Raw genomic sequence first — 25,893 nt, forward strand, 5'->3', positions numbered from 1 at the left:
ACTCTTTCGCTTCGTAACATCCCGTCGTTAAATTTTTAAAAAATTACTTTAATAATGAATGTGGTAATATACTTGTTATTTTCAACAAAGATGAAAAATTTGTCTAAAATAACTCCACGCAAGATAAACTTGAAATTATTTAACACAGTTTTGATAGTCTCTTCCTCTTAAAACTCCTTGAAATATGTTATCTTTGTTCGGGAACAAATTTTACTTCCTTTGTTTTTCAGATCTTCAAGTATGTATCTGCCTTTAAAACTATAATGTTTATCTTTCTTTTCAGGTCCTGAAAAGTCAGATGTGTATGCCAAACGAAAGTCAAAAGACGTTACGCCGGATGTCATTCGTTACTCTACAGAGACTGCAGATAACGACGAAAACGACGACGCGAGGGGCGACAGAGGAGGATTCAACCCCCCTGCCAAGTTTGGGTCGTGGGGCCAACTCCTTAGTTCGAACGCCAAACGACATTACTCGTCTCTGCACCCCTCTAACCAGCCCCCTCCAGTCACTGCGACCACATCGACCATCCCCCGAGTTGCTAGGCAACGGCGTCAGCAGCAACAGTTGTACAGGGGGACTGCGAGGCACCCCGCGGGACTGAGTTCGGAATCGGAGTCCTCCGGAGCATCCCTGCCTTCATCCTCATCCGAAGAGGAGGATGGAGATGATGATGAAGATGGGGATGATGATGACGATAATGACGTCGAGAATCATTCAGATGCCACTACTTGCACGGGATCGGAAATGGCACTGGCCGCAGCATCTACCAGAAGTGATCAACAGAAAGAAAGAAGTAAGAAAATCTGAATTTGACTAAATTCAGCACAAAAATATACATTTATTCATAATTAGGGTGAAAGTTTCAGTATAATGCGCAAAGTTAAATTATTATTGACACTTTGAAAGGCGTACGCAAAAGATATGTTAATAGCCGGGACAGTGAACCTACTATAAACATAATTTAATTAGCTGTTGTCTGCATAACGCACAAACCATTTATTTTAATTTGCAAATTAATACTAGTAAAAACATATTTTAATTTACAAATTAATACTAGTAAAAACATATTTTAATTTACAAATTAATACTAGTAATACTAGTAAAAGCATTCAATATTTTTTAAGGACATAAAAAAAAATATTTTGGAAGCCTTAAAAAATAACATGCATCTATTTTAAATTTGTGAAGAAACATCCGCTATAACGAAGTTTTTTAAGTTAATGGGTTAACATATTTTTTTATAGATACATCGACCGATATATTTTTCAAGGAGATATATTTTTATGGTTTTAACTAAAACATGCAATGTCTATCAACATCTATAATTTACTGCACAACTATAAAAAAGCTTCCATACTTTTGAACGAAAGTGTTTCTACCTACACTAAAGTATTCTATCTGAAAATTCCCTTACGGAAAGGGCTTCGGGTAGAGAGTATAAAGGAGGAGCCAAGAAACTGGAACAATGTTATATACGTAGGTAAATAGATAGTTCCTAAATAAAACATGTTGTCTTTAACTGCATGTGCTTTAATGTGCATACGAGGTATTTCGCTAAGACCACCCTTAATACATATTTCTGGACTCCTTATCAAAAATTAAGACAATGAAATACTTGCAAATCACAAATAAGGAATATAAGGGTATACAGAACATCAAAACATGTTCTGTAGCAGATTGAAGCATGGAGGTGCTTCTAATTAGCTTCTTTAATCTCCTCTCTTTCCTCCTGGAAAGAAAAAAACACCTTTTGATGTTTTCTACTCCCAATTCCTGCAAATTTAATACTTTAGATTACGAAAGTGATTATGTTTTTTCATCACTAAAAGGGGTGGGTGCAAATTGTACGCGGTATCGATACTCGTTAAACTGTTCCACCAGGAAATACTCAATTTCCCACACGGGTCTTCGAGCTATCAAAGAAGGGGAGCAATCCCTTTGAAGAGGATCAAAATTGAGATGGATATGTTTTTTGTGTTTGATTTCGTAACTTAAAATATCGTTTGAACTAATTAATTAGCATATTTGACGTTACCTCCTTGAAAAATGAGTCTCGGAGAATGAAGATCTGATCATTAGATCAAAAGTTATTCTGGGTGGTCTTTTTATTTTTTAACGCAATGCATGCATATTTCTACAATAAAATAGTGCAACGTATATTTTTCTCTCATCTATATTGACAGAAATTTTTGTTTACTAAAAGTTTAATAAATTTATTAGTATATATTTATTACACTTCATAAGCATATATTTATTACACTTGTGATTAAAAGGTGACTTAAAGGATAAATTCCTTTATACGCAGCAATAAAATACGCAGTACTAATAATTAAATATATTTAATTTATAGAAAAGCAAATATAGACATTTGCGTTTTGCATTAACGTCTGCATAAAAATGTTAATAAATTCTAAAGAAAAAAAGCATTAAAATAATTAAAAACATTTTTTTTTAAGTAAAAGAGACAAAAACACAGATTTACATACATATATTGTTACTTTTTTTTTCAATTTTCGTACATATCTGAATGAAAATTTTAATATACGCGTTGAATTTAAAGTGCAAATCAACTTTCAAAAAATGTACAACTTTAAAATTTGACAATTACAACTAAGCAAAGGTAAATAAGTTTATTGAAGCATATAAAATAAGCTTATAAATACATAGATAAAATTAATAATCTGATAATATTTTGCCATTCTAATTTTAAAGATTAATATTTTATTTTAAACATAAGTTGCGAGGCATTATATATATTTTAGACATAATCGCTTACAATGTTTTTTAAACTACCAAATTATTTAAGTAAAAATAGCATCTTTTAATCAAAGTTTATTAAGTTAATTAAAATAGATAAAACTAAAGATAAAGGTATAATTGAATAAAGCATAAAAGAAACTGGAAATATTATTTTTTTAACTGCCAATCAATCAGACATTTCTTAAAATTAATTTTTAAAGTTAAAAAATAAATGATCCTTAATTTTTAAAAAATAATGCGCTGATTTTTTTCCGCAATATATTCTTTGAAAACATTAAGTGTCAAATAATTCTATTAATATTAACACTTCAAATAATTTTACATTAAAGATATCTTGCAAATGAAATAAAAGTTCTTTCCAATAAATTGAAATAAGATTTAAAGAAAACATTTTCGGTAAATTGAGTTTAGAAAATAGTATAGACAAAAATACTTAACAAAAAACTCATAATGGTAAATTTCTTTATTAGAAAAAATGGAATTAGGCATTTTTATTCCTGAAAAGGAGCAATAATTTTAATATAATTAGAAAATATGAAAATATAGCAACCATTATTTCCTAATTAAATAAAACTGTATAATAATCTTTAAAAAAAAATTTCAAAACTAAAATTTTAAACTTAAGTAGAACAAATAATTGAATTTGAAGGCAATAGCTTAAATCATTTACCAGACAAAAAATTATTATCTTTTAAATAAAGGAGACAAACAATCGTAGAAAAGAATTTAATAATAGCTATAATCTAGTAATACGTAAAAAACCTTTTTACCCTTTATTTATCTATTGAGTTTAAAGATTAATTTTTTTTACACGTTCTGAAACTTCAGATCAAATTGAAAAAAAAAATCCAACCACATTCGTGCATTTATTCTAATAAGTACTTTGCAACACAACTATTAATTTCAAAAAACCTTATTTTATCAACGTAAAAGTACTTTCATCTTAATATTGATTTAATAATCTTTGTTCTTATTATTGTTGTCTTCCAAGAAGTATTTTGGAAAAATATTTTATCATTTCTCAATAAATGTAAGCAATTATTTATTATAAGTAGGTAGAGAGCATAATTTTAAAATAGCTTAGCTTGTATTCTTCGAAAAATAAGCATCATTCATAACTACTTGATCTGTTTTAATTTTAAAAATGAAAGTTTCTAGAGGAGTTTAAAAGAATAAACAAGATTTAATGGTTTTTAAATGATGTAAAATTTACTTTTATTCACAATTACTAGTTCGCTATGTTCGTTTAATGACAGTTCGTAAAATATTAAAATAAGTTTAATGCGATTATTACGCAAGCATTAATAGACGAAAACATTGATAAGAATTGTGATCTTTTTATATAAGCAGCTTAACAAATGACTTATATTAAGAATTAAATGAGAAATTACATTAAATTTCCGATTAACTTACTCCCATTAGCATTTATTAAATTGTAAGTTCATGATTTGTATGGCAATTATTTAAATATTATTTTTGTTGTTATTTTTTGTTTAAAATTATGTGAAATCATAAATTTTCAAAACATTTTAAAAATTGTTTAATAAGAAGTGTTTTTCATCTTAACTATAACTTAAAAAGTAAATATTAGATAAAGCAATTTTTAATTTAAATATTTTAATATTTTCGAGTTATGCTAATATTTTTATCACTAACCATACTTTAAGTTGGAGATATTTCTCTAGTAACCGCTTTCGGTGGCCATTTGGTCTTACGGCTTCGTGTCACCTCATTGGTACATACACCACTTATGGTATCAGATAAAGCCTACAGTCTAAGGCTGTTTTTCGAAGACTCCATCCTAATATGAAATGGTGCTTTTCAACGAATAATATGCTTTTTATAACTGTTGTAAGTTTTTAACTGTTAATCAGGACTGTTATGTCAAGTTTAGCCTCTCTAAAGCTACAGCTGTCTACACTTATTTTGAAAAATGGCACGAAACATCAGTATGGAGAAGAGCCACAATTTTGTAAAAGTGAAAAGCTTTTGTAGTCAAATTTTTGAATATTGAAAAACTTACTCCAATGCTGCATTATTTGGGCTCATAAAAATTTGCGAAAACTGAGAATACGGCAGTGATTTTGATAATTTTCATTTAGGTGGAAAAATATTGTCAAATTTGCAATTTTCAAAAATATATAATAACTTTTAAACTATTTAAATTATTTTTCTGTTCTGAAGCCCAGATAATTCTTCATTTTAAGATTATATATATAGTTTGTGGGTGATTCTCACGAAATACAATTGACAGTCTTTTGCTCCAAGACCTAAAACTATACAACTAAAAGAACTTTAAAAAAAGAATAGTATTGCTGTTAGCATTTTAAAATGGCTTTGCATTAGCATTGACTGTTTTGTATATTTAAAAATTTTAATTAATTGAATTTCAAAATGTCATTTTCCTGGTATGTCGCCAGTAATATTTCCAATAATAGATAGCTTCAAAACTTCCCATAAATTTTAAAATATCCAATTTTTTTTTATCTCAACCGTTGTAAGCATTTCTGGAATACATGCCGAGGGTATTATTTCCAAGCACTTTGTTGAAGATAATTTTTTCTGCCAATGATTTGTTTGTCACATGAAAATGAGTCATTTTCCTGGCCACTTTTTTTTTTTAGTAATTTATAACCGAAATAGATAGCGCCAGCAATCAATATCTTAGGTTAAGAGATTGATTAGAATACCATCCTATCAGAACAAGTCTTATTGCAGGAATAAAGAACCAACTTTCTGGTTCAAAATCTATTTCAAAAAATTTTACAAGGTGAGTTGGTTTTTTTTGTCATCCTTTTCTTGTCTTCTTGAAATCATTAATTACATAAACTACATAGATTTATCTGAGTTATTTCAGGAAATCCTGTTGTTTTCTGCGGAAAGTAAACATCTTAGGCCGAAATGTTAAATTAAAGTAAAGTTAAATGTTGTAAAATGGCAAATCATTATCTTGTCTGCCATTTTTCTGGCTTATGAATGCCAATATGGCAGCCATATGTATAGAGGGGAAAAAATATTTACCTAATACCCAGTTTATGTAAGATTGTGATATGCTTGAATTTAATCAAAGTTATTTATTTATTTAATGATTGATTATTATACTTAATTTTATTCTCTATATATCAACAACAAAAACATTTGAGATTCTTTCTTCAGTGGATAAAAGAATTTATTTAAACAATTCATGATCCATATAACGCAAAGGATTTAGGTAATTTTTTTTCAAAACATAGATAGTTGAAATATAAAGAATAAGCTAAAAACATCACTGTACAATTTAATTCTATCTCAGTCTTTAAACTCTGCCTCGGTGTACAAATTAAAGAGTGTAATAAAGTTGTAAAATAAAATGCTTTGAAATATTTTAAATTTAAATGATATAATAAAAAAAAATTGATGTCAATTATTATGGAATTAATTTTACTAGGTTATTTTAAAACACGGGGCCTAAAAACAGTTAAGGAAAAATAAACTGAGAAAGAAAGCGAGAAGCCGAGATGAAACGGTATGGGAGTATTAAAAATGACAGAGAGCTCCTTGAAAAAGAAAAATATAAAAGAAATTTAAGGTATGCTCAGTAGAAAAAAAGGAGTTGTAAAGCCAATCGCAAAGTTGAGTGAAAGAGAGAAAAGTATACTGATAGAACATCTGAATCATATTGCCAGAATACAGAATCAATTTCAATTCACCAGTAAATTAAAATAAAAACTTTCCACGCAATCGATTTTAATTTACATTGATTTCAGTGAAAACTATAATATCAAATATGCATCAAAAACACAAGCAGTACACTTTGGAGGTAGAAAAACACAATTTACTGTACGCGCAGGATTTATTATATCTAACACCAGCGAAAAAGACCACAAGTTCTTCATTTTCAACTCTATTAGAATTTCTAAGAAATGACTCGTGTGCTATCTGGGCACATATGTAGAAAATATTTTAAGCAATGTTCCACAGAGTAAAAGCTTAAAGAAAATATATTTAGCGAATGATTCGCTTTCAACATAATACAGAAATAAAACAAATTGTAATCTTTTAAAGTCTTTAAAAAAAATTTGTTTCCTCTAATTTTGCCTAACGTATCATCCGGACATTTTACAGAACCGCGCCATGGAAAGAGTGCACCGGATGGTGTTGGGGCGGTTATGAAACGTTCTGCTTAAAAAAGTGTAGCTTTTGGTGGAAACATACCAAATATGAAAATTTTAATTTTTGTTGTTGAAAAAAAATGTAATTTAATAAATAAAGAAGTTGAGACTTCAATTATTGAAACAGTCGATAAATTTATTGAAGGAAAAAAAAACATTCCCTTCAAGGGGTCTATGAATCTTCTAGAAAAAAGATTTTAACTAACCTCATCTTTAATAAAATAAGCTGTAACTGCCAGTATTAAATGTGACTTTCACATTGGTTCGCTCTACGGCTGAAATTTTCGTACCACAGTACCAACTCTTCATTTTAATAATGAATCATATTCGACTGAGCATGAACTTATTAAAGCTGATTCTGAAACAATTAAAGTTAGTAGTTGGGTGGCTGCTCAATTCGAAAATGAATGATTTCTAGGTAAATGAACTGATTTTTAAACTAACTTATAGTAATACCTATTTTAAATGCTGAAATCAGAAAAATTAATGAGATTATCATTTTCATTGTAGAAGTTTTTGAAGTCGTTCATAAAGATAATAAAGTTAACTTTATTATTCGAGCTGGTTTACAGGCTGCTAATCTCTTTAAGTGGCCCGGGAAAAAAGACTGTGTCAAAATTTCTAAGAATATCATCATTTCAAAAATGTCTGTACTTTACCCAATATCTTCCAGGCATTTTGCTTCTTATAAAGGCTTCAAGATTAATGAAATTTTACTAAATTTTTTTGTTTTCTTTCGTTTAACTGTTTCTTTGCAAATTAAAATGTAGTAAAATTAAAAACTATCCCATTGTGTGCGTTTGCTCTCTCACTTTTATTATACTTAAAAATTTGCTCCAATTGTTCACAATAATTGTTTTTGGAATTTATTTTCATAAAAAGTTAAAATTAACTTTTCAACTTTGTCTTTATGAGTTTCTTAAGTTGAGTTACTTACTTTTAGCTTAAAATGACTGTTTTCTTAATTTCTAAGCTAATATGTCATTTTCTTTGCCTTCCAGTCATTTTCCTGGCATTCAAAATTTGGTGAATTTCTATATTATTTTTTTTTTGAGAAAATGTCAGTAAACTGCATTGCTTTCTGTAAGATATTAATAAATGTAACTAAATAAATACACAAAAAAAATTAGATTATTTTGAAGACTAAATTTGAATTGGAAAAAAAATAGTGATGTCATGACTAAATAATGATTGTATTTCGAACACTTACCAGAGTGACTACCTAAAAAATCGGTGTCACTAATTTAAATTCGTACAATCTTCAAAAGCAAATATTATAAAATCAAATTCTCAAACCATAAATCTCGTGTGATTATAAATTACATGATATTTTCAAGCAGTGAACACGTTAAACTCAAGTGAAAGTGTTAAACACTTTAAACTGCATCATGTGAATCCTTCTTGAAAAACTGTTAACAAAAAAGATAAGTAAAGAGTTTGGAAAAGAATTCGAATTCGCCGATTACAAGTGTCGTTTTCTATGAGAAACATTTGAGAGTTATGAAATCTTAAGAATGCTTTTAAAAAACAAAGAAAAACTTATCCTGCATCAACAAGTGCGACATGACGCTAAAATATGTGAAGCCATTATTGGGAGAGAGGTTGATGTAAACAACGAGATAGTTGTCGGGGTATTTTTATCTTGTGACGAATGTCACAGAAGGTATGAGAGATTATAAAGATTCCATATTAAGCGCAACTGAGATACAAAACATCATTCAGTTGTCTGACAATTAACCATACCGGATAATTAATTCTAAGAATTCAACTACTTGTGCACTATGGTCGAAGAATAAACATAGGGACATGTAGCGAAAGAATACACGTACAAAGAATATACATACCTTCTATATTCTTTGCTATAGCTTTATAAAGACCACACACTTTTTGTAGAGTTCATAACCTGCCTCAAATGTGATTTTAGGAAAAGACGTGGCTAAAATAAAATAGAAAAAAAAATCTACGTTTTTAAAGTGGATGAAAGCAAAGAATATTTTCATTTATTATTGTTACACCTACACTACGCTGAGAAAAATGACTTTTTAAACTACCAAAATTTGATAAAACTTTCAATCCGTAATCTATTGAAACATAAAAAAAACACGGTAATTCTTACCGAATTGGTATAATAATGATTTTGGTAAAATTAACAAAAAAATATTGTTTAATAATATGCATTAAAATTTGGTAAATATAGTGAAATTTGTTGATCAGGATAGCTGCGCATGACATAAAAGCCATTTTTTCGATTGAATTTACACTTCAATTTTTTACTAACTGTGTCGTTATAAGAACTTTAATTTTTAAAATAATAATTTCCAGTAAACGTGGTAAAACATGCGTTCAAATATAAATTTTAAACAATTTCCGCACTGAAAGCTACTAAAATATGATAAAATTTACCGCGTTTCTGGCTGTATAAGAACATCAAAATGCTCAGTAATTTTTCCGAAGACGCGAACGCTTTGTTAATGATTTTGATAAAATTAGCAATAAAATATTTTCACAATGTGTGATAAACTTTGGTAAATGTGGTAAAATTTATTAATTTTATAATGACCTTAAGGTCATTATAAAATTAGCAATAAAATATTTTCACAATGTGTGATAAACTTTGGTAAATGAGGTAAAATTTATTAATTTTATAATGACCCTAAGGTGTAGCAAAAATTATTCGGTTAAACTTGCTTTTCTGTCATGTAATTTTTAATAAATGGTGGTAATAAGAACTATAATTTTGACCCATTACAAAACTATTGCCATATGAATGGAAACCGTTAACATATTAAGGGTTTAAATACCGTATATTTTAGTTTTAATACCAGAATTATAGTTTTTTACTCAAAATGTTTTTACATTACACTACGGTAATGTACAATTAATCAATTTACAATTATTCGATATACCAATGATTTGTTCCATATTAATTTACACGATTAAGGAATGATTACACTATTAGTCACTATGCAGTTGATCATTGGTCCTCTTCAACATTCTTTCAGGCTTCATAAAGTGTGCAAAATAATGTGCTATCCCCTTATATGTTTTATTTAAATGTTTGCTAAATGTTGTCTCCAATGTTTTGTTTACATAAAGAAACTTATTTCGTTTCACTCCTAATACTCAAAAAAAGTTTGCTTTAGAAAATTTTAAGTAATCAACGCCCAACCCTTTTGGAACCTTTTTTTTTTTTTTTGTTACTTACTCCAAAATTTTGAGTCTAGTGTTATTCTAATTGCATGGATAATCTTGAACGGATGATTGTGGGTTGTATATCTCTAATGCACTTGCACAAGTAATTCATAAAACATCAAACATAGGGAGTATTTTGAGTAATACATCCTATACAGTGCAGTGGTCAAAATTCTGCGTAAAATTTATGTTTTTGGAAGCATATCACATCACTCAACCACTGTCAATTACCTACCTCCATTTTAAGGACACTGGCCGTGGTGTTACGGCCATGGTAGTATTTCCGCGTAGTTTTGACCCTAGTCAGACGACGTGGACATCGCCTGAGCTAGTACCCCTCTCTCCAAACTTCCATACCACAACCAACGAAAGGACTTTCAGTCACGACAGTTTTAACATGCAGCTTGCTGCGTATTCCTGCTGGTTTTGTCGTCTCTCAAAATCAAACTCATTACCTCCAGCTCTCCAACAAGCTGTGAGAGCGACGTCTTAAACCACCTGTGCAACCGGGGTGCTATCTTTTGACAAAAATATATTTCATCCTTTTTTTCGACCAAATTTTAATACATAAATTGATAGAAAGCAACAGGCAACAGCTATATTAGCATTACATTGAAGTAACGTATTTTGTATGCTTTTGAAAATATAAATTGAAGGGGTAAAAACTTCATTTATTGAAATTAATGAGTTGTTTATTAAATTTAAAAGTGTTGGGAGTTACCATCTGAAGTAGAATCTCAGTACCAAAGTAATATATTCTAACTTAGACAAAATAGGATTCAGATAATAAAATTCGGCGAAAATATAGACATTGAACCGTGGTGGCTCATGGAATAGAGCGTTCGCCTTTCAATGAGGTGTACTGGGTTCTTATCCCAGCGACAGCTGGTCGTTATGAATTCTGCACCCGGCTCGAACTGACCACAGTGGTGACGTAAAATATCCTGATGGTTAGAGTCCCCTTGCCGTCTGGCTAACCGTGGGCGATTTTCATGGTTTTCCTCTCCATGTAACGCAAATGCGGGTTAGTTCCAACAAAAGTCCTCCACGAAGGCAAAATTTCTCCCACTGCTTGATGTAAGAGCCCCTTGTCTTATGGATGGGGTTCAATATTACAAGGCTACGGAGTAGAACATTAATAGTCGTAAACCTAAAATTGGATCGACTTTTTACAACGACGATTATAAAATAAAATAAATAAATAAACATTGAGCCATGATGGTTCAGGAGACAGAGCACTCTGCTTTCTAATGAGGCGACCCACGTTCGGATCCCAGAGATGGCTGGTTGATTCGAATTCTGCTCCCGGCTCGCATCGATTACAGAGCTGCCGTAATATATCCTCAATGGTAAATGAGCTATGGGAGAGAATACCCTTACCGTTTAACTAATAAAGATTGATTTTAGAAGTTTTCCTCCCCGTGTAACACAAGCGCGAGTTAATTCAATAAAAAAAAATTCCATGATCTATGCTCGTTTGCCCTAAGGCTTGATTTACTGAATTTTCAGGTTAATATTTTCAAAATTAAATATTGTTCAATGATAACCATAAATTTAAAAAAGGGTAATTACAGTATAATATAATATAAGGTAAGATAAGATAATGCAATACAATACAATACAATACAATACAATTTAATGTAATATAGTGTAATATTATATAATATTATATAATTCAAATAATTCAATATAATGTAATATAATACAATGCAATACAATATAATATAGAGAAGTGAACAATGAAATAACTTGTTCGAAAATTATAAAAAAATTCTCAAAATTTGAAAAGGAAATTAATATGCAGAAGCGAATAACAGTTCGAAGGGTACTGTTTTCGTTCTAATGTTTGAAATTGTGTATATAAAACTACTAAACTAGGGACATCGACGTTTCGAATTACCTAAAATCAAATTAGTATAATTCAAGAATGAGAATATCTACGTTTTGAGTAACTTAATTGCAAATTAATTTCAACAAATTTTCTTACTTGCACATTTCTACCATTAAGAAAGTCATTTGAGCTTTCAGGTCGCGAAAATACCGTTAATTTAAGGAGTTTTACGTGCCAAGTTTCGCATCTTAATATAAACGAGTGTGCTTTATGAGAAAACATTAAACTAATTCAACCAAATGTGTATTTTATCATCCGTCTTACATATGAATGATGATTCTTAACATTTGAAAATGTAAAATTATGTTTGAATTACTTTAAGTACTTGAAACATGAATAAACATAATTTAAGTGGAAAATTTTACAATACAGTCAATTTGTTTATTTATTTCTTATTTTAGAACTATGCAAACATAAAATGATTCTAAAAATAATACAACTTGTAGAAGATATTTACTCTTTAGATCTACAATCGAATTCTATTTTCAAACAATTCGATGGAATTTTATTTTCAAATAAAACTAGAAATAATGCAACGTGTGTATTATTAAAATAAGGCTCAAAAATTGTCTCCAACCTTTGTCAGATATAATTTTATTTATCTTCATAGATCTGCATTTAAATTATTACGAAATATTTGGCTTCAGTGTGTATTTTACGTGTTAATTATAGATTTTTTGAAAAACGATCCTTTAAATATGATATAATTTAATATATTTAAGTATAATTAATTTCTGTTCTAATTATGATAAGGAAAAAGGATTTCACCATTTTATTATTATTATCATTTAAATTAAAACAAAATATTTGAACTTAATATGTATTTTGTTTGATTGTTAACAAGCATTTTATAAAATAAATTTAGTTATGAAATCATAGTAGGTAACTGCGACCTCCTTAAAAAAAGTCAAGCTTAGTATTTAATGTTCACGAAGGGAAGAAATAAAGAGGAGAAAGTCATTATTATTGTTTTTTTTTTAATAACAAAAGTCAATAAAAAATTACATTTATAAGGGAGGTAATAGCAACTTATTTATAAAAAATTTAACTTTAGTGTTAAACGACACCAACCACGTAGGATGAGATTACTATTAATATTTGTTTTAATCAATAGAAATTCAATATATAATTTACAAAGAGAAAGTAATAGCAACTTCTATAAAGAAATATGTATCCTCATTCCCGAACGGAAAAAAAACGGTATGCAACGAGATCATTATTAAAATTTGTGTCGTTTTGAAAAAATAGTAATTGTGAAAGAAATCAGTTATATCAATAGTAGGTATGAAAAACTTCGTTTCGTAAAATTTAATATTAGTTTTAAACCTTCTCGAAACGAAGCAAAAAAAAATTATTAGTGTTTTTATTGTTTGATCATTAATAATGCTTGAAGAAAATTAATACTTGACAATATTAATGTTTTTTTTTTAAATATTTATAGTCATTAACATTCCTTTAAATTAAAAGTTAATAGCAGCAATTCCTTCAAAGAAAAGCTATGTGTGCAATTAATATCTAAGAATGAGAATAACAGTGTAAAAATATCCTAATCACAATTTTTTAGCAGCTAGAACCGATAAAATTTCATTTATTTAAACATTATCTTTAAAGAAAATTTAGTTTCAAGAGAAATTAATTGGTTAACANCTGGCTTTTGACAGGTGGTCAATCAATATGACTGGACTATATATATATATATCATATATATATGCAGGGCTAGCTCTAAGCATTCGCCACCTCGCCAATTGCGATAAAATTGTAAATTTGGCAATTAAAATTGTGTTTTGGTGAAAGTATTGGTGAATGATTTTTACCACTGGAAGGAAAACTAAATGTATTTAATTTGATCCTCAAAATTGCATCAAAATGAGTTTTTCCAATCAAATCACTATTTTCTGTTCGATTACAGAAGTTTTCGGTGGATGCGCCACAAAACCAATTAGAACTGGGTCCAAATAATGTAACTCTGAAGCAACTACCGTAAAATAGCTTACTATGATGAAGAAAATTAATCATAAAAAATTGTTTACATTTGAGTAAAAAAGTTGTAAAGTTCAAGACAGAAAACAACGGAGCAAAAAAACATGACTTACGATTTATGTTTTTTTAATTGCATAATTCTAATAGTCAATAGTAATCATTTGTAGTCAATAAAATGTATTTATTTAAATAATAGGTAGCAGCAACTTCGTTAAAGAAAAGTTCAATTTAGCTTTCACCAAGGAAAACAACGGTGTTAAGACGATAATTATTAATAATTTTTTTTAATATTTATAGTCCATAAAATTTCGTTGCTAATAGCAACTTCTTTAAGAAAAAGTAAAATTTCGAAAAGGAAAAAAAAAAAAAAAAGCAATGATGTGAAGAACATCTATTATGATTGTATTTTTTTTTAAATATTTAAAAACGATAAAAATTTATTTACATTTATGAAAGGTAACAGCAACTTCTTTAAAATTTTTGTTAAAGAAATACAAATAATATACAGCTTTAAAATATTTACATATAGCACAGGTACTACTTCATTTTATTGATCCTCTTGTTTTTAAGTTGCTATAAATTCTTTGGAACAAAAAAAAGTAATTAAATGGCATAATAAAAACTATAATTTTAAATTTTTACATTATCACTGTTTTGTTTTAATTTTTAACAATAAATACATAATCAATAAAAACACAGCTAAATCACAATAAAATCCAATTTTATTTGTTCATTTTTTTTCGAATGAAATAAAACAAAATAAAAGCAATCTAAAATAGTATATCTACATAAACAAACACGGATCATTTTTAACGTACATTTGTATGTTGCTATCCTTACAAACAAATGCCAAAATTATTCTGCAGCGTACATTTTTTATGAAGAAATAAATATCACATAAAAAAACCACTTAAAAGCAAATTATCCTTAAAACATTTTGTAGCAACACACAAACCCCTTGGAGGAATTTGTTCCCTCCAAGAAAAGGTAGAAAGAAAAGAAAAAATAGAAAATGAAATACCGATAGCGCCACCTATCCGTGAAACCGCGGAACTAAATTCCCGTTTACTTCTCCTTTCAGTTCCGCATCTGCGAACGAGAAGGCAACCAACTGATAGTGAGGCTCCTGCATCCCTATCTCGGTCTCTTTGGAATATATTGTTTATTCGATAACTGCAAACGATCGAACGGGATGTAGAAGGACTTTTCTTAATTCACATAGTACATCTTTTACTTATTGTTTTAAATTGTTCTTCGTTGTGTTTTAAATGGTGTTTGTTGTTACTGCTGGATGTGATAAACTATTTGGCAGGATTTAAATCTTGAAACTACAAGCATTTCGTCAAAAAGTTTCATTTTTATGTTTTGTTGAATATCACTATCAAATAATGATAAAGGTAAGAGAATTTGGAGTTTTTTATGTTTAATTGGAGAAATTGGTTATGTTTTTGTGCAGTTTTATTATTTATCAATAATTTAGTATTGGATTTTTTTTTATTTATTTTTTTTTAATGTTTTTTTTTTATTTTTATAATTATAATGCATGGAAAGTACAGGATATAATTTTTTTTTCAATAGAAATATGTATTTCCATTTGCTTAAAATACATAAAATTCCTTATGATTACTAGTAATTTGAAATAATTTATTGACGGTTATTGAAAACTCTGTTGTAATTTAAGTATAGCAATACAGCAATTTATGAAGAAAATAATAGTTTTATACATAAATTTTTTAATATTTCTGCTGATTACTCTATTTTAAAAATGAAAATTATAGCAAGAGTTTTATGTTTTATATAAATAATAATTATTTAATAAATGATCGTGAATTTTTTCCTCGATGTGTATCAAAAAACTCAAATTTGTTATTTAAAATATATTTTAGATCTGAAATATATTTGCAGGTAGCGACTGAACGAACATTTTAAAATTAAAATTTTCTTAACTCATTTCTTAAAGTAAATATTTTAAATAAATTTTTTAATCTGATTTTCAATTCTAAGCAATAAATTCATTTTGAAATAATTCCAATGATTAATTTTTTTTAAAAATTCATATCAGTTAGAATATTTAAAACTGAATACGATCAGGAGTTTTGCATACGATTGATTCTGTCTAAAGTTGAATATGAAATGTAATATGTTTTCTGAAGTTGATATAAAGTACAAATATTGCACAAAAACAGTATTTTCATTTAGTTTTTCTAGTTGTCTAAAAAGGAAAAACGTATTCTTTAATGTTGTTTTAAATAAACTGCTTTAAGTTCTCCATCTGCGTTGGAGAAATTCATATCTCTATTAAACGCTACACCAGTTGTATGTAATATACACCCATACAATCACGATGCTAAGTTGATTATGAATTTTTCTTTCTTTCTGAAATTGATATAAATACAAATATTAAACAAAAGCAGTGTTTTCCTTTAGTTTTTGTAGTTACCTAAAAGGGAAAAACGTATTCCTTAATGCTATTTTAAATAAACTGCTCTAAGTTCTCCATTTGTGTTTAAAAAAATTAATATCTCTGGTGTTTGCTACACCAGTTGTATGTATAATATGCAGAATTAAAAATCAAAAAACAAAAGAGAAACATTGCTAAGCTGCAGAAGAATTTGTTATTCACTAGATAACAATTTGGAAAAATTCAATTTAAACTTTGATTCAGAAAACGGTGAATGAAAAGCAAATTAAGTTGTTGGAAAATATAACAAATTATTACATTGAAAAGATATCGAAAATATTTATATATTTTCCATTTCATACTTAATAAATAATGCTAGGTACTTTTATGTTACGATAAGATGTTGGGAAATGTTGCTAAAAATAAAGCTTATCACTTATCACTTTTCACTTCGTAAATGTTTACATATTTTCTTGTTATGCATTTAATATAGCATAATTCGGCATTTATGTAGCAGTAGGTTATTATAAATGTAACTAAACATTATGCAAATCGCTTTTCCCTTATTTATTGCAATGTAAAAAGATCGAAAATATTAACATTTATTACATTTCCCGTAGTTACATTTGTGTAACAGGAGATGATAGGAAAATGTAATAAAAAATATAAGTGCCTTCGCCGTGAAATAAGAATATTTTTTCCCATTACTTGTTTAATAAATAGATTTATGGGTATTTCTGTAGCGATGGGTTATTTGAATGGTTATTCGTAGCGATGGGCTGTAACTAAAAATTAAGCAAATTACCTTTCCCTCATTAATTTATTGCGTAAAAAGATTGAAACTATTTATTGTATTTTTCCTTGCAAATTGAATGAACATTTGTGTTACAAACAGTCAAATTTCGTTAGCATACATGTAACTTAAATATATGCAAATTAAAATTACTAATAAAAATTACGATGAAATTTTAAAACAAGTAGATTTTCTTAAAAATAAACATTGTTAAAGCAATTTTGAAATTATTTTAAGTTAAATAACTTATTTGCTTCTTCGTTGTTATTTTTTATCTTTTCTAATTGCTAAAGAACACTAAATAACACTTTAAAAAAATAGCTTTTTTTTTTAGAAAAATATTTTTCCCATAATTAGGGTTAAATATATTTGACATTTCAGGTGGTATTTTTCTCCTTTAATTTTTTAGCGATTAATACCAAACAACTATCGTTATTTTATGGACAAAATTATGTTAATTTCAAATTAATATTTTTAATTAAATAATTTGATTCGTCTCGTTCATTAAAGAAGAATAAGTAACAGTATTTTCTGATTACCCTATACTTAATTTTCAATTGATAATCCTAAATATATAATTTAATAATGCTTCTTAAGTGTAAAAGAAAAATATGATTATTTTTATGATTTAACTATATTTAATTCCAACACAATAGTCCTAAATATGTGTCTTAAGTTTAAAAAAATATAACTGGCCCTATTTATACTCTCCGTTTACTTAACTTCAAATTGATATTGCTAAATAAATAACGCAACGTCACTTAAATTAAAAGAAAGCAATCACTGCGGCATTAAACAAAAGCACTTCACACAAATCGATTAAGAAGTAAGCAAAAATACTTATTCAATATCCAAATATTGAATGGAGACAAAAGGTTTGGAATGCGTCAAGTGCTTTATCTGACACAGCAACCGCGAAAATTGCGTTTGTTTTGTCATTTGACGAAACAACACATAGCTAATCAGCTCTTTGAAGTAACATTTTTCCCACGTCTCTTGGGTATTTGTTAAGAGCCTTTCTATACCCATCGAACCACTCTCTTGTATTTGCTCTAAGTGGAGAAGCCGTAATAAGGTTTTGGAAGAATGATTCAACGGGAATTGTTGAAAAGGGTTGGGTTTTTTTCCTGGATATTTCAGGAAGCAATAGCTATGAAACTTAGAAATTGTGTTGTAACATTTTTGTCACTTTATCTAAATAAATAGAAGGGAAGAATAGTTGTTTTAAAAGTGAGTAAGATAAATAACTAATACGTAGAGTAGAATATATATATGTGATACTTGTGAATAATTAATCACGAGTGAAACAATTAATTTTTCTTTTTCCCCTAAAGTAGACTATAATTTAAAAACAAATAACTAGCTTCTGCATTGTTATATTTTATAAAAAATGCTGCAGTTTTAAAAAATTTCGACAGGGAGGAAAGTAAACTATAACCTTAATTGACTTATTATGCTGGAAAATTGACTAACGTGCACTAGAAAAAAAATATGTAATTTAGAAAAAACGTGATAAAAAAAAAGCAAAATAAAAAATTATCATTAATTATTATAATCTTACTAGAGAACGTTAAATAACTGTAAGAGTTGTAGACTGTAAAAAAATTCGAATCAAATTGCGATAAAAATACTTACCGTACTACTTCCCGTATAATTGCAGGGAAATCACTGAATCCCACTGAAGAAAAAATATTGCTGCAAAAATTACAGTATAATATTTTACGGAAAAAATGGTTTTTGCGGTAAAATAGATTTTACGGATGGGCACCCAAAAGGTCGATATTTTATGCCATAATTTAATCCAAATTTTTTTACAGTGTTAAAATGCTGATAAAATTTTACTTTTAAATGGATGATGTAAAATACAAAGTAATAAATTATTGCTAAATATATGAAATAGCGCATGAGGTATAAAAAATAACTTAAAAAGAGCAGTTATATTTTATTATTATTAAGCAATTTAGTATTATCGCGAAAATATGTAGTGATCTGAACACAAACGTGAATATTACAGAGGCAAAAGAAATGCGATATAACCAAAACTGTTTCTAAAAATCTAATGGCTTTGACAGCTAGTTAGAATAATTGAAAAGCGTAAAAAATTAAATGAAATTTAAGTGCTGTTGATTGCTGTTATAGAAATTACTTTTTCAAGCTATCGTTTTGAACCAAATTTATGATTACGTTTTGAACCATCTCATTTATGCATGTAATTAAAGGCTGTTTTTCGAAGGCTCCGTCGTAATATGAAATGATGCTTTTTTGCTAATAATATGCTTTTTTCATAAATGCTGTGAGTTTGCAACTGTTACTCATAGTTGTTGAGTCAAGTTTAGTTAATCAAAAACCAGCGCTGTCTACGCTTATTTTGAAAATGGCTCAAAACGTCAAAATGGAAAAAAGCCGCAGTTTTGTGAAAATGAAAAGCGTTTGAGGTCTACTTTTTTAATATTTAAAAACTTACTCCAATACTGCAATAATTGGGCTTATGAAAATTTGCAAAAACTGAGAATACGGCAGTGATTTTGACAATTTTCATCTAGGTGGGAAAATGTCGCCAAATTGGCGATTTTTGAAAAACTTAAGTAGATTTTAAAATATTTAAGCAATTTGTCTCGCCTGAAGCCTAGACTATATATGTGTATAGTGTAAAATCATCGTATTGCTTCAAGTGTAAGGCACTTAATCTACGGCTTTTTCATTTTCCTTGGCGACAGAGCTTCGAAAAACAGCGTTGAGATATAATTTCTTTAATGAAAAGGTTTATAAAATGAATATTCCTTATGTTTTCACGTGAAGTAGATAATAAAACAAATTAGCTGATACTTTTGCCGTATTCTGAAGAAAAGAAACAAGCTTTAAAAATACATTGATGCTGTTTCTAGATTTATTAATTTGTTGTTGTTATTAAAGTGCTTTTAAATCGCTGTTTAAGACTTTGAGTGCTATTTTGTTAGAATGATAGCGAAATCGATCAATTGCATTACAAAAATGCACTCAAATCTTTTGTGTCTACTCTGCTTCCGTTTCGAACTTATTTGGGGAATTACTGCCGAACATTTCCCTGTGATGGGAGAACAATATGGTAGGAGATCAATAGAACACAATTGCTTAATCAATTGATAACGGCTCTTTTTCGTAATTATATTATTTCGTCAATTTATTATCTTTTAAAAAGTCAATTTGATACCTTTTTTTTCTTTTCGTTAAAGAATATATTTTTACATTTTATGTTATGTAAACAACCACAAGTCAAATCAAGAACAATATACTTCTCGTACATTTCGTATATATTTGTATTACAAATCGTAATACTACATTGAGAAAAAAATATGGTCAAAACTGCCAGAATATGGTAAAATATACCGTTTCTGGCACTATGGGAACACTAAAAAGCTCGGTTATTTTTATTAAAGCGCTTTGGTAATGGTTTTGATTGAATAAAGAATAAAATATGGTCTTATACTGTGTGATAAAATTTAGTAAATGTGATAATTTTATTATGATACCTTAGAGCATGGGGTAGAAACCATTTATTTGATTGAGTTTACTTTTCAGTTTTGCATTTTTTACTTAAAGTGTGGTACTGAGATCTATAATTTTGAAAACCAATTTTCGGTAAACATATGAACGGAAAAATTACCATATGAACGGAAAAATTAACAAATGAATGGTTTAAATACTGTTTATTTTCTATTTATTTATTTATATTTGTCCGAATCATGGTTTCTTTTTACTTTAAATATCAGTACCACACAGTACGGTAATTTTACCAGAATTTTTTTCTCCATGCTACTTCAAAACAATAACTTCAAAAGAAAGTAGTTTTCTTAACAAAGAATTGTTCTAATTTTTGAATTAAAATAAAATTCAAATTTTATTTCGTGAAATACGTGTGGACCTACTTGAAATATTTTTTTAAAAAAAGTATGTATACGATTTTTAACTGTTTTGATATGTGTTTCACTGCAACAATAACAGTATCTTTACAATTTAAAGCAATGTTTTTCAAGGATCGTATCAAACTAAAAGTTTATCATCAGCATTTTACTAACACATTGTGTCAGGAATGCGAGAATAAAATTGTGATGCAATTCACAATATTAGAAAAGAATACACTCAGAACTACTCCTCTTTAATCTTTTTGAAAGCTTATCTTTCCCCAGTAGGAATCATGAAGGATATGGAGCGCCCTCCCGCGACACTTTTGAAAGTGATTTTTCATCAGTAAAATTTGTTTTAATGTTTCCCTTTTTCTGATCTCTTATTTTGGTCCTTGAAATCTCGGTTTGTTTATTCTTCCCAAGCATTCTAAATGGTCAGTAACCCTTCTTATCGTCCAATATGTTAACACTTTCCACCGATTATAGAATTTTTATTTATACATTGATAGAAACTCCTTGTAACTGATACGGGATGTTGAAAAACACCCCAACTATTTGTCAATGGCTAAGATTTATTAGTGTAAGTATAAAAGTGAATAGTTACTTATTTATCAGGGTAACTTTTCTTCACTTCCGTTTGATTTCCTTCGTAAAAATGAATATAATTCACTCAATTACTTTCGTTATTTTTATCACAATCGAAAATTCAATGCAAATTCAAATGCTTTTTTTTTTTTTTTTTTACCTTTCACTGAAAGATATATTTTTCTAAGCTTTAAAATTAAATATTTAGACGTAATTTTTAAATAAATTGTTTTCATGGTTTTAGCATTATTTGCATGAAATTTATCTTGCGATATTGTCTTTGAAAAATGAATAGCAAGTATGGAGTCAGAATTAAATTTTTATGTATGCAAATAATAAAATTTTAATATTTTATGCAAAAAAATATTTTAATAGTTTTTTTATAAAAAAATATTTCATGTATGTAAAATACTTTATGTGTGTAAAACAATGAGCTTTTACTAAAAAATTCAAGCATTCAAGCTGAAAAGTACGTTTAAAAAAATAGAGTTTTGAAAATAATCATGAAATTTCATAAATATAATTAAATAAGCTGTTAATTATTAATCATAAAGCAGTTGTTATTAAAGTTAAGAAGTTTTGAATAGTCATTAAGTACCTAATCAAATATTAAGATTTTATTTTTTGCTTAAGATTATATTTCGACATTTTTCATTAAAAAAAAGTTTCTGAATTATCAGTAGACAGTTTTTCAAACTTACTTAATTTACGAAAAAGAGGAAGAAGAAATATTTTAATCATTTTTTTTTTAAAGTTTCAACTAAGTTTCCCACTTATTTATTCAAAAAAAATTATAATAATCTTTCAAGTATAGCTTTGATTTATTTTTTTCGTTCCTTATAAACTTTATATGAGTTTTTAAAATATTTATAAGAGGGAAAATATTCTTATATAAATATATATGAGTTTTGGAAATATTTATGAAATTCTATGGCAATATTTAAAGAATCTGTTCATTGTTATCAGCAAAACATTTGTTACTTAAATTAAAAGTCTTAACTGGTAGTTTAGTATCTAATCAAATGTTTATAATTTATTTGTTTAGCTTAAATTCAGATTTGGAAATTTAAAAAAGTTTCCAAATTATCAACAGCAATTATCAACTCATTTGAATTATGAAAAAAAGAAGTAAATAAGAAAAAGCAACATTTTAATCATTATTCTAAGTTTCAACAAAATTCCCCATTTATTTAAGCAAAATAATAATCTTTCAATTAGAACTATGATTTCTTTTTTTTCATTCCTTAAAAATTTTAAACCCCTTTTGAAAATATTTATATTGGCTAAAATATTTTTATATAAATATATATGAGTTTTGGAAATATTTTTGAAATTCTATGAAACTATTTAAAGAATTCTGTTGATACTAAAATTAAAAGTTTTAAATGGTAGTTTAGTATCTTATCGTATGTTTATAATTTATTTGTTTAGTTTAAATTTAGATTTGGTAATTTTTTGAAAAAAAATACCTAAATTATCAACGGCATTTTTCTCAAACTACTTGAAATACTAAGAAAAAAAGTATGTAAGGAAAAAGCGTTTTAATTTCTTTTCTAGGCTTCAACATCAACGAAATCCACCTTTTATTTAAACTAAAATATATATATATTCAAGCAGAACTATGATTTCTTTTTCTTATTCTTTATAAGACTTCAAATGCGTATTCTTTGTTCCCCTGAATGCACGAAAAAGAAAACATTTAAATCTCAAACGGGGACTTTGATGTTTCTTGTTTCAAGAAAACGCTTAAAAAGGTATGCAGCCCTTCATTCTCCAGAACACCATCAATAAGAATAGTAGATGCATTCTTAGATCTGGGGAAAAGAAGCGCAAGATCAAAAGATCGGGGGACCACCCAAAAAGATACATTTCGAGAATGGAATAATAGTGAGGGGGAAAAAGCGTTCTTGGCGAGAAGTGAGGCAAAGCCTTTCTTAACAAAATTTTCATTGTCACGTAGCGTAGAGTTAACAAGTTAGAGAATCATAATGTAGGATAAAGAAGAGTTGGTTTTGTTTGTTTTTGCACCATTTCCCTATTGAATTCTTTGAGCTGTCATGTTGTTAAGCAGTTTAAAAATTCTTCTGAATTACGCTTCGTTCCAAAATTGTCATATTTTTGACGGAAATTTGGAAAGAGCTACGATCAAAGGAAAGAAGCTTTAATGGGATATTTTTTGTGGGAAGGTTTTTTTTAAAAAGAATGCTTATGCTTTGATAGCATAACTTTGTTAATTCGTCAAATTTATTTTATTTTTAATGAATGGGAGAATTTAAAAGTTAAATGTTGTTGAGAGTTTCGTTAATTTAGCTATTTCGAATTTTTCTGTTATTGGTGAAAGTACAGCATGGGGAAAATAGATGTTTTTGAAGTTATAATAAATTTAAATTGAATTAATTAATAGAAAAATCTAACTTGTATTTACTAAGCAGTATTAATTATTTACTTTATTTATGGATCCCGCGATTCTCAAAACAAATTGCATCAGAGATAAATTGTGTATAAGTTCTATGAATGAAAACAATTCTAACAAACTGAAATATAAGAATTCTTCCTTAGTTTGAGAGAATAATTTTATTTTCACTTTTATGTGAGTAGATTTCGATGGAACTTATGTATGACATTTAATCTTCATGTTTCTATGTGTTCAAATCTGCTATATTTTTGCTTTTTGATGTAACTTGTTAGTTTTTCGCGACTTGTAGTTTCACCACTTGTAGGCGGCAAAATAACTCGCTGTTTACCTGTGTAAAGGTATGAAAATATGATTTATAAAATTTACATATAAAATTTGTATAATGTTAAATAAAATATATTAACTTGTGATCAGATTAAATTCATTATCACATTATTGTATCATTCCATTTATTTCAAAAATAAACTCTGATTTCTGATTCTTGTGCAGTTAGACATATTCTAACAAAAAGTTTCATTGCTTTCGATTTTTTTTTGTCCTTAATTATGCATAAATTTGTCGAAATTTTCTAAATATTTTGATTTATAGTTAATTGCCAAAAACATATAACCGTGTTATTTTCTCCGTATCGTGTGTCTTTTTTAGAAACATTCGTAATATGCCTTTAAAAAAAGTAATTTTCGAATTACACAACCGGATCAAGATAAGTGTACAAAACCAAACCTATAAATCCCTTCGCTGTTCATACAGAACACATTTAACAAGTGTGCCTTTTATGGGCACAATAATAGAATAATAGTTTTCTTAATTTAAATATCTAAAATGAAATTGATTGAATCACGATTAATGTTGGGTTTGTAGTGAATCAAATTAATTGTACAAGAACTATTCAATTCATTTGAAAGCAAACTAAATTATTCTTTTATTTAAAGATTTACTCGCTCTCAAAGAGAAAATGGCTAATATATTTAAGTCATTCTATAGAACAGAGACATAGATTATGTTAATATCCATGTCCGAACTTTCAAAAACCCATGTCACAATTATCGTACTTAAAAGCTGCCATTGAAGGAGCATGGGCGAACGGATATAAATTCAAAATGGTTGTGTCTGTTCGAACAAAATGTCGAACGCCAAAAATGACATGCTTTATTAATAGGGGTCCCGAAAAACAAGAAATGATTCGATCAGAACGTGAGGTGAAGTTTAAGAGCTTTCGAGGTATTTCATCCGTGTAGTTGTGAGAAATGTCTTTTCACGTTACAAGGACAGAATCTTTTATTCAGTAAGAAAGTGGCTTTGTTGCATGTTATTAATTCATGAACGGTGAGTCATTAAAACTGTTTTATGTGATGTTGATGTTAACTAAAGAATGTTTTGATAATATCTCAATAAAAAGAGCGAAGACATTTGAGACATTACTAATTTAGCAACTAAAAATAAAGTTTTCCTTTTAGTAGTTGATCTTTAAAATGATCAAAAATATTGGATTTTAGAATGTCTTCCTTTTCGTATATTCTCAGTAATAATGCTTTTATTTTGACGATGCAGCAGTTGTTGTGTTGTATTTCGTTATTTTGGTCAATCATTTCATCAATCCCCAATTTACAAAGCATGAACTTTTAAATGTTTGACGAAACTACTTCTTTAGTCGCTGCCATCTCAATGCGTTCCTGGAGTTCTCCGACAATTTCTTGCCTGATTTTAAAGCCAGTTTGACTGAATAACGGGATGGTACAGGGGTTAATAAGCTCATTTTCAACGCAGGTATCCCGTGTTTAAATCCTGGAAATGACTTATTTTACTCATCCATGTTTGTAAATTCATTTGTGGTTCG

General features: G+C 28.0%; 1 protein-coding gene across 3 annotated transcripts in view; it reads left to right on the top strand.

Annotated features, from left to right (window-relative positions):
• Positions 1-25,893, top strand: part of LOC107436783 (teneurin-m) — a 536,656-nt gene that overhangs the window by 427,258 nt on the left and 83,505 nt on the right. For 2 of the 3 annotated variants that reach the window (XM_043049142.2, XM_071180206.1), the window contains exon 1: positions 15,060-15,374. Coding sequence is in view for 1 of the 3 variants with exons in the window: in XM_043049130.2 (XP_042905064.1) it covers positions 284-796 (513 nt within the window). In the remaining 2 variants the exon portion in view is untranslated. Of the gene's footprint in view, positions 1-283; positions 797-15,059; positions 15,375-25,893 lie in introns of those variants that run through there. The other variant, XM_043049130.2, reaches the window with a different exon arrangement.

This window comes from Parasteatoda tepidariorum, chromosome 4, assembly GCF_043381705.1.
Source record: "Parasteatoda tepidariorum isolate YZ-2023 chromosome 4, CAS_Ptep_4.0, whole genome shotgun sequence".
Classification (NCBI taxonomy): domain Eukaryota; kingdom Metazoa; phylum Arthropoda; class Arachnida; order Araneae; family Theridiidae; genus Parasteatoda; species Parasteatoda tepidariorum.